Source organism: Abrus precatorius, unplaced genomic scaffold (genome assembly GCF_003935025.1).
Source record: "Abrus precatorius isolate BTA unplaced genomic scaffold, Abrus_2018 Scaffold3, whole genome shotgun sequence".
Lineage (NCBI taxonomy): Eukaryota > Viridiplantae > Streptophyta > Magnoliopsida > Fabales > Fabaceae > Abrus > Abrus precatorius.
Genome location: NW_020874373.1, coordinates 11,365,627 through 11,376,396, shown reverse-complemented (window position 1 = coordinate 11,376,396; position 10,770 = coordinate 11,365,627). Strand labels below are relative to the sequence as shown.

Below are 10,770 nucleotides of genomic sequence, written 5' to 3'. Positions count from 1 at the left end.
ATAAGTAAAAATAAGTACACTTATTTTGGCCGAAATAAAAATTTATAAAAAAATGAAAAAAATAATGACAATAAAATTAAAGAAGTGCAGCCTTCTGATCGCATAAACGATTATTATTATTATTATTATTCAGAATTCGATTCATGATACAAACGTATTAATCACACATCATGCTAACAATTCCAATCAATCAATGTAAATGGATAATGTCAAAGGTTAATTTTAAAATAATTGAGAACGACATAGAAACTAAGATAAAAGAACATAACCAGAACATTTTTTCAAGAGAAGAGAGTGATTTCTTATTATCTCTTCATTTTAAAATTAAAAAAAATTTAATTACATAAATACACTTTTAGTTCTTATAATTTTAATTGTTCACATTTAATATTTTTAATTTTTTAAATATTGAAATTATATTTTTCATCTTAAAATTAAAAATTTTATTATATTTTATTTGTTTATATAAATCAATAAAGTGACACATTTTCATTGTTTTATTAATTAATAGATAAATTTTTAAAATAAAAAACTTAATTTGACATTTAAAAACTATAAGAATTAAATGTATACAATTAGAAAGATCAAGATTGCAAGATAAAAAAATTGAACTCAGCCAAATAAAAATAAAATATTTTTAAAAAAATCAAAATTCTGGTAATCTCCTGGTGTTTCATCCACTCAGGTGTATCTATTGATACACTAATCAATTGACAACTAAAAGATGGAGGAAATCCTTGCCTTTCCATTCCACAACTTAATATTTTTTTTATGTGGCAATTTTATCTTTTCTACAGCCCAAAATGTGTGGGCTGATAGCTGAAAAAAGGGACATTACACTGTCTTTCCATTTTGAATTTCTTATGTATTGTCCTAAATATTCTTTTATTTTTCTTTACTCTACTCATATCTCCTATATTTATTATGCACAAGCAAATAAAATTTTGATTAACTGTTATTATTGTATTAGTATTATTAATTAAAAAGCGTTAACATGAGTTCTTAGATTAATTTAAGGTATCTAAAAATATTAATTTTATTAAAATATAATAAGTATTTCAACTTTATTATATTTAGATGTTTAATATTAGTTATAAAGATCGGTGGATGTTAATAAAGTCGTATGAATTTATATTTAAAGGTACTGGTTGATGTTACACATAATGTGGGACTTCCTTGTCCTCAAATGTATGTCCATATTATCTTACATTTTATGTAATATAAATGTATTTTAAAATAAATAATTTTTTATAAATAATTTTCTTTTAATTAAAATTATTTATCTATTTACAAAAATTACCTATTTTCTGAGTTCTTTATTGAATTAAAAAGATGGATAAGAGTGAAGTACATCCATCAACTCATAATTAATTTTTTTCATGATTTGGTTTCTTTGGTAAAATAATTATTTCCTTCTTAATTAATTACTTTTTCACCCATTTAATTTAGTTTGGGGGATAAAATGAATTTTTTTAATAAATCTTCTAAAGATAAATGTATTTAGAGGATCTTGTGAAATTATGTTTTTCACTCTCTTTCTCACACACAAATATATGGTTTAATAGACTTTGAACCAATTTTAAATTAAAAAAGGTTAACATTTACGGCTGATTTTAAGCATTTAAAAGGGAAATTTTTTATTAAAAGTTATTCACTATACTTTTATATTTCTAACATAATAATATTTACTTCTTAAACAAAATTTTACTACTTTTAAATGTCTGAAATAAATTTAAAAGCTGATGTTAACTAAGCTTACATTAATTATTATTTTGATTCACTGTTCTACTCATGGTATCAGTCATGAAACAATCCTATCAAACCTAATACATGATAATCAAGCAATTAAATGAGCCCTGGAAGAAAATGCTAGGGGAACCCACAATGTTGACCAAGAAGCTGTTAAGACAATTCTGATGAGGGTAGTGGAGAGTGAAACAAGGGCTATATTGTACAAGAAGTTGGTCTTGGCCTTTTGGGCTCACGTGGGTCTGAAAAAAGGAGGTGCTAAGGAATAAGTTGTTGTTTTAGTTTGAATGATTCATAGTTGACAAAAAACAAAGATTGAATGATTCATTAGACAATTCCATCTTATTTTAAACAATTCAAATGACGATAACTAATGTTGATTTCATTTTATCTTATTCAACATCTTTTTCTTCAAACTCTACATTTTTAAGTGTCATTGATAAATGTACTTTTTTCCACCATGCCATTATTTACTCTTGATATAAATGTACTGTTTTTTGAATTGTCACACTCCAAGTTCTTGATATTTTTATAATTTTCATTTTAAATTTTTAATACTAGCTGGTTGCGTGCTTTGCAAGAAAGTTCTCGGCCACATCAGAGGTTTAGAAATTTTAGAGTTAATACTAGCAATAGAAGATTATTCCTTTTATACTATAAAATATTAAAAAGAAAAAAACTAATTAAAGCTAACTTTGCTCATGAATGAGTACTTGCAAGCTTATAGATAACCTGCCTCTTTTTCTATGGCAATTATAGTTTTTATTTAGATTCATAGCCCTTATTTTTTTTATAATTTTGCTTCTACTGATTAATTCAAATTAATTGAGTATTTATTTGGAAGGAAGAGCCCCCAAAACTTCTTATGCTTTGGTTGCTTCTGATTATCATCAAAATTTCTTGTATGTTTTTGCATAATCAAGTGAAGTTGCTATCCTTTGTGCATGCAAAATTAGGAACAACTTTTCTAACCTATGCAACCTTGAACGTACTTATATATAATAAATTTTTATTAAAAAACTGTAACATTTAATAGTAGTAATATATTGATTTATGTAATTTTTAATAAATACTTAGAACATATAACTCTTTAATGTTGCATAAGTTAAAAAATTGAATTAGTAAATACACATCAATTAAAAATAGATATAGAAATTTTAATGTTCGCAAATCTATTCCTTCCTTAATTTTTGCAAGTGTTAACATTAACATTATTCATCCAATAGTATGCAAATTCCTTCTACAAAGTGCAATTTATCATCATATTCTTATATTAAATACAAATGCAAAAGCACGCGTTAAGTATAACATATGAAGTAAATTGAATTCTAATAGTATAATACTCATTTACCTCAAATTCTTTAAAAGAATGGTTATTTTTTTGGAAGGCTCTCAACCTCTCACGTAGATGGCATTATATCATTTCAAAATGTCCAATAAGGCAATAACATTTATCAGTGTAAAATAATTTTAATTATGCATTCAGCAATATCGATTTCTGAAACTAATTAGATAAAATCTTATCTGCTAAAACATCTGTGAAAATTTTTTGGTGATGATATCCTCCAAAGATGTAAAATCATCCACATGATGAGATATGTGAGAAATATCTTCTGAAATCATTGTTATCTCTTGCAAAAAGACTAGTTTGTATTATGTTTGGAGACCTTATATTCTCTACTACTTTTTCTCTTCAAAGTTCTACATCACCTGGATATTGTCTTCTACAAATTTAAACCTAAATTTCTCAACATCAGTGCTTTCCACATATACACCAATCTTATCTGTTAACAACTCGTTAAAGATATAATGTGACAATTTAATGGAACGTTTTAGTAGTTTATCATCTCCAAATTATTAGTCTCTCGGTTGAGATGATGGCTCTAAAAGGACATGCCATATTTGATATTTTCAACCAAGGTATATGTTATCTAATTTTCTTTATTTGACACACGAGTCTTTTCTAGCGGGACAAAATAAATGGAAAGACAATAGAGCCATAAAAGAAGTCACATTATGAGAAGGGTATAGCCAAAAAACAAAAATAAAAATTATCACTGTATTTAACAAAATTAACTAAAAATATAAAATTTAAATTATAAAATTAAACATAATTAAATAGAAATAGAAATATATTATACAATAAATCAAAAAATAATTTCAAATTCTCACTCTTTTGATAGGATTTAAAATTCTTTAATTTTAGTCAATTAAAAATCTCTACTAAACTATCTAAAATTTTAAACGTAATTTATGTGATATAAGTATATTTATATTGATATAAGTTACTTCTTTCAAAGCATCTTTTTTATTTGAAAATTTTCATAACTTAACGAACATAACTTTCAAATTTGACTTTTTTAAAAAAAAAATATAAAGTCAAGACAACCCAATTTTAATCCAGCTTTAATTATGTCATAAACTAGGTTGGATTTTTCAAAAGAAATTGTTCGATTTAGTAAAATGAATCAGGTTCGGCAAGGCTAAACATTTCTTTTCTTTAGTCTAGTCCCAAAACAAATGATGATCGCTTTCTGTTGATCGAAAACAGGTCACATGTCCAAGAATGCAGAAAAAGTGATATACAGATTCATCCAACAGACCTAGAAAAGCCAATAGATTAAGACAGACCTAGAAAGTTCCCCCTTGGGAATTTGGGAGAGGGAACCAGAAATGAAGGCAGTTCATCATTTACATTGCAGTTCCATAATTGGCACTTTTCTTTGAACAACGAATATAACCACCATTCCCCAGTAATACACAAGGTGTCAAATGGTTCGCAAGAGCAATCAAATTTCTCTTTTGGCAGTGTGACTTTGCAGTATTGCATGCCTAGATCCAAGGGACTCCATATAAAGCAGCCGAAATTCCTGTAAACTTATAATGTTGTCTGATCATATGCAGAATGCTTGATACCCATTGGAGGCATTGCTGATGCCTTGATAATATGTTTGCAATGCTAAGTTACATGAAGTCTGCCAAGCATGCATACCATGGAAGATTTGCGTAGTAATTCCATGCTATGCAAGTTTATGGGAAGATATTTAAAGGTCCACCTGATTTTAAAAATAAAATCTTCTCATATCCATAATCAACTTGTCACAAACGGTGTCATTTTTAGCCAAAAACAGTTCGGCTGCTTCTCTACTATTGAAACTCTCCCCTTCTATAAAGTAGCTTTCCTCATCTTTCACAATGATTCCATGTTCACAAGCAAAATCTAAGATCTCTGACTCATGGCAAAAGCCTTTTCCAAACTTGATACCCAGTTCAGCCTTTTTCATTGCTGCCGGTGCTAGTTTGTTTTTTGCCACTTGCACACAGATCATAACACCCTCTACCTGAAGCAGCATATATCAAGAGAGAAGAGAAGAATTAAAACAAGAAAAAAGAGGTGTTTGGGAACCAAGAAATTGGGTAACTTTCCATGTTACTAAACAGCAATAACACAAAAGTAGCATCATAAAGGTGGCAGGATTGAGAATGAGAAGTCTTCCACAACAGAACCCAGTTGGCCAAAGTCCTAACAGAACATAATTACTTAAGAACTAACCTTGTCCTCAGTTTTGATCAATCCCATTCTTGAAAGTCTCAAGCGAACAGCTGCATAGAATCTCAAGGCATTTCCACCACAAGTGACCTCTTCCATGGATCCACATCCATTAACTGATTTTGGACTAAATCTAACCTGTACATTAAAGACAGTATTGAACGATAAATCACATGGGTTGTCGGTATATCCTTCAAATTGACATTCCAACTACAAGATGCACAATTGTTCAGTAATATGGATTTGACCTGATTAATGAAAACGATGAGAGTTTGGGAGTGAGATAATGAATAATGAATTTTCCGCAGTGCCTTAGTCATCATTTGTGATTGTAAATCTCGTTTAGGGCAAACTCCCAATTGATCAAGTTCGCATTTGGGGATAAGGGCAGCAACCTGGAGTGACAAAATCAACTTATTTCCAAGTGAATGTAAAACCAAAGATGAAATGCATTAGAATGTCTAGAAAAGATCTCATAATATCATCGTTGCATATTAGGAATACTTTAGACTATTTAGGATGATCTCATTAATATTTCGTTTGATCATTTGCTTCCTTATGTTACTAGAATTAGGAGTTTAGAGTAATAAAAAGGGATAAAATCAATATCAATTTCAGATGATTCATAATCTTATTCTCTCTTTTCCTTCTTCTCAACCTAATCCTATAATTTCAACAAAATGATCGTAAACAATGAAAAAATAATTGGAGGATACATAAAGCCAGTCTAAATACTTGATTGTAGGTTTGTTACTGCTGTAGTTGGGGTGGGCAATACTCTTATCTTGACAGTCAGACACTGCTTTTGGGTCTCACCACAGATTTGAAGTAGACGATGTTCACAAAAATGCTTGTTTTGCTAAAATAATGTGTGTCTGATCAATAAGGGACAATTTACACATGTAGAGAATTTTCTTCTGCTTTTTAAAGATGGACTTTTATGCCATGCCAAACAGAAGTTATGAGAAATAGAATCAACATGGGTATGATTAAAAGCAGTGTAAGCTAAGTCACCCTACTTGACCAAATCCTCATGTAAAATACATAGGTGTTAAAGACAATACAAAATACAGTAACTTACACTATCAATCACAATCACATCTACAGCTCCACTTTTTGTTAATGTATCAACCATGCTCAACAAATTTTCAGCACAATCAGGATGTGATATAAGAAGGTTTTCAGTATTTACACCTATTGATTCCATAAGTGAAGAGTCCAATGCATTTTCTACATCAAGATATGCACAATAACCTGCCATATAATAAACAGAAGTTATCAAATTGATAGGACACAATAAGTAAAACAAACGCACTATCGGAGAACGGAGATAGGGTAAAAAGTGAAGTACTGAGCCTCTAGCATGTGTAAAACTCAACCGACAAGTAAATTACAAAAATTTGATTCAATTTTTGGCCAATATCAACTGTCAAAGGAAATGACAGTTTTAGAGACATACAACTTGATGCATTTCATTCATCTTAATACTCCAGTATCGTTACAATGAACAAATTAAATAAAGTATTAAAGCCCAGATCATCACCAAGAAACTAACCTCCTACTGAATGATGGAAAGACTTCCAGCTGCTTCCAATCCATTGTCATATTTTACAAATCTATCTTGGATATTCTACCCCTAAATTATTTTCCTAGTTTGAAATTCAGACAAGATACTAGATTTCTTTTTCCCAAATTCTTTCTCTGTGCTTCACTTTTCAGAAAACATGAAATGATTGATACCGATTATAGCAAATAATTGTTGATATGACAGTTTACAACTTATGAGTTCATAAGGAAGTTTCTGTATACTGACACAGAACCTTTAATCAGCACATTTTCCACTTAAAGGAAACATAACTGCAAGAGAAATTTTTATCACATAATTGAGGAATTGACTCATTTTGAAACTTAAGGTAGCTCAGGGTGGAAGGAAACGTTCATATACACTTTGATGTATACGTGACTCCTCTCAAGCATCTCTGTGCTACATAGAGCAAAGAAAATTATGTTTTTCCATAGCAAGCTCCAAGAGTTCATTACTATTGTTTGACTAAGATTTAATTGTAAGCCCAATCCCTTATTAACGACACCAGAACTCATAAGAAATTTGAACAGAAATATCCATTAACAGATATTTTTTCATATTGTTGAAGTACAAATTGACAACTTCATTTATTGGAAGTGGGTCTAAAAAACTGAAATACCGAAATTCTGGTAAGTACCTCCAAGCTTTTGAGCTTCTTTAATTATGTGAAGTGCAAGTGTAGTCTTGCCAGCTGCTTCTCGTCCATAAATTTCCACAATCCTACCCTAAAATGTTCAAATGGAAAACACATTTAAGGAAATTTGTGAATATGATAGTAAAAATATAAGCCAGAAGTAAGAATCATAATTTCCAGGCAAGTCTGTTAAGTGTTCATCTGGAAAAGGTTGACCAACCAAAAATCAGATTATTGATCGTTGACAAAGCATTTGACCAATTTCAAATTTTAAATGACCACCTATCATCCACTGATTAAGATCTACGGAGAGAGAGTAAAAGCATATATCAAGAAGAGAAAGGGTGCAATTGGAAAATAAACGTTAATTTTGAGTTCATGTAATTTGCTGCTTTGAACAGCAGACTAATTCTGACACTGAATAATCCCTTTTGTATCATTAAGAGGCTTAACGATTCCTTTTGACTGCAAGAGGTTCAAATTCTGAATTGTATCGGTGCTTCAAGAGCACAAGGCTAAGATGAAAGAGGGGATAAAACCATTACAAGTGCTAAACTGAAAAGATCTTTATGGGATTGGTTATCCTATATACAAAGAGTATCAAAGTGCTTAAAATCATAAACTTTCTAATTTCAGTAGAAAAGACCTCCATTTAGGATACAATATAAAAAAAAAAAGTCAGGCACTCTAAGTTTATCAGTTAACAACTCAAAGAGATACCATTCTAAGCTTCTACCCTTTCAGAATTAATGTGGGACGACAATAAGTGGGAAAGGGAACTAGGGTTAAGAAAAGGAAAACAAGGAAGGCTAGTTTTATTTGGGAACTTACGACTCCTAGATTCTTTGTCTGAATACACACACACACACAGAAATGCCAATGCTTTTGGTAGCAAAATTCAATGTTATTTACTTTTGTGTTAAAGCCCTATAGCTAGGAATTGTTCTTTTAAGGTTACAGTTTCATATTGGCATTGATGTGTAAATCCAGGGCATTTTTGAGGTCATCTAACCATGAGAGAAAAAGCAAATATGGCTCAGCTTGGATAAAATTTTTAATAATTACTTCTAGGAATCAAAAGTTAAGTAGCAAAATGAATTAAATTCCTTCAGTATGTTAAAATTAACTTATGCATCTCTGTTTTTTCAGAAGCCTTCTCATTTAACTTCTTTAAAACTTGAGAAGTATAAGTTGCTTTTAACTTATAAGAAAAGTTTTATTCATTTTTATATTGATTTTTTTCTTATAAAAACTTATTTAAAAGCTTATCCAAACTGGGTCTAGATGTGATAGTGCATCTGCTACACAATTTCACTGGGTCATCCACCAGAAAACTGTTAGCACATGATAGCAAAACATTTTATTACCCCCAAATTGTCTAAACTCTAAAGGATAGCTGCACAAATCATATCATCATCACCTTTGGCAATCCTCCAATACCAAGAGCCAGGTCAAGCTTCAAGGAGCCTGTAGATATCACATGAGCACGTCTTACACCAAAAAACTTCTGCAAAGATAACATTGACTCGTTGCTGAACTCACTGGCAAGCTGCGAGACAGCCAAGCAAAGTGCATTACTTTTCTCTGCTGCTTTGACATCATCATGGGTCTCATCACATTCTAAATCTGAAGCTTCAGCTGAAACTAGAAAATGTTTCTAACGTCGTTTACAATTTTGAGAATATAAGTACCTAGTATTCTCTATGAACAGGGATGAAGACATACATCTATGCATATACAGTGAAAAAGAAAGAGAATGAAGTCCACAGAAAAAAACCAGCGTGAATTCATGCCAAATAGAAACACATAAATACATACAGGTACATTAGGAGACAAGGGAATGAGTACCTGCAGAAGAAAGTGAGCAGGCATTCATACCAATCCTGGTCATTATTTCTCTACCTTCATTCTGGGGAAAAGAAAAAAAAGACATAATTTATCATGATTCTCTACCAGTGTGAAAGGAAGACAGATATGAGAAAAAAGGAATGCAAAACAAAACGAATTGAGGTGCATTTGAGTAAACAGCTTAATTGCAAGTGGCATTTATTAGACGCATCCTATTGAATACTTTGTTCAATCAGTATAAGTTTTCACTTCATTAAAACCCATTAACCTTTTGAGAGAACATTTAGGGGCATCTGGAAGAGCTTACAGAGAGTTTATAAAAAGAGCTTAAGGAAGACAGATATGAGAAAAAAGGAATGCAAAACAAAACGAATTGAGGTGCATTTGAGTAAACAGCTTAATTGCAAGTGGCATTTATTAGACGCATCCTATTGAATACTTTGTTCAATCAGTATAAGTTTTCACTTCATTAAAACCCATTAACCTTTTGAGAGAACATTTAGGGGCATCTGGAAGAGCTTACAGAGAGTTTATAAAAAGAGCTTAAGGGATATGACTCCCGTAAGCTCTTTTCAATAACTTTCTCAGCTCTTTTTAGCTTATCCAAGAAGTTTTAAAATCAAGTTTATCCAAAAAGTGCTTAATTAAGTTGTGTTCCAATCCAAACACACCCTGAAACCAAAAAAGAAAACTCACATCACTCTAAACGGATAATAATGCTCCGTTTACAAATAAACAAACATTAGAGACGCAGCTCTACTGAACTCACAAACGGAACCCACATATCTTTTCCATCAGAAACATAGTCATACTTCAATTTCTTCTTCGAAGTTAACATACGCTTTAAAGTAAACAAATAAAATTAAATGAGACCTAACCACGTTTCATAGTTAATAAAGCAGGTTGAGAGAGATAGAGAGACCTGGGAGTAGAAGAGTAAAGGCCTAGCGAAGAGATGGAGACGAGTGAAGAAAGACATTTGAATGTGGACTAAGAGACACCGCAGGCGCGTGCTGTTAGTTGCGAATTCATACACAATTCAGAGAGCCAAAGTTAGCTATGTAGAGACCATAGCAAAGACGAGCAAGGAACAAAGAAACCAAGCCAAGGGTTTTTGGCGCTCCACTCAAATAAAATGAGGTTGCCACGCGCCAGCAAGACACCAACCTTAAACAATGTCAACATTATAAAATAAATAATTAAGAATATATTAGTTTTATTTATAAATATTATTTTGTTAATAATAAAGTGTAATAATAATACAAAGAGTTAAACATTTGGTAGTTTCCATATTAATTGTTTTAATAGTAATTTATAGTTATTTTATTATCATTAAAAGTTTTATATACCAAATCATTTTTACAACATTGACTAAGGCCTGTTTGTAAAACACTTGAAATGGAG

At 30.8% G+C, this 10,770-nt stretch overlaps 1 protein-coding gene across 4 annotated transcripts; it reads right to left on the bottom strand.

Annotated features, from left to right (window-relative positions):
* Positions 1 to 4,225: 4,225 nt before the first annotated feature.
* Positions 4,226 to 10,482, bottom strand: LOC113863016 (DNA repair protein recA homolog 2, mitochondrial). Of its 4 annotated transcripts, none has more exons than XM_027496383.1 (8): positions 10,289 to 10,482; positions 9,367 to 9,427; positions 8,939 to 9,162; positions 7,522 to 7,609; positions 6,381 to 6,553; positions 5,548 to 5,694; positions 5,303 to 5,437; positions 4,226 to 5,090 (listed from the first exon to the last, which is right to left on the bottom strand). In XM_027496383.1, the coding sequence occupies exons 1-8, from the start codon at positions 10,343 to 10,345 to the stop codon at positions 4,812 to 4,814; spliced, it is 1,164 nt and encodes a 387-aa protein (XP_027352184.1). In that variant the 5' UTR covers positions 10,346 to 10,482; the 3' UTR covers positions 4,226 to 4,811. The 4 variants fall into 4 exon arrangements, with proteins under 4 accessions (XP_027352184.1, XP_027352185.1, XP_027352187.1 ...); XM_027496384.1 differs by having other exon boundaries at positions 8,939 to 9,156; XM_027496386.1 differs by having other exon boundaries at positions 8,939 to 9,067.
* Between the last annotated feature and the right edge of the window lie 288 nt (positions 10,483 to 10,770).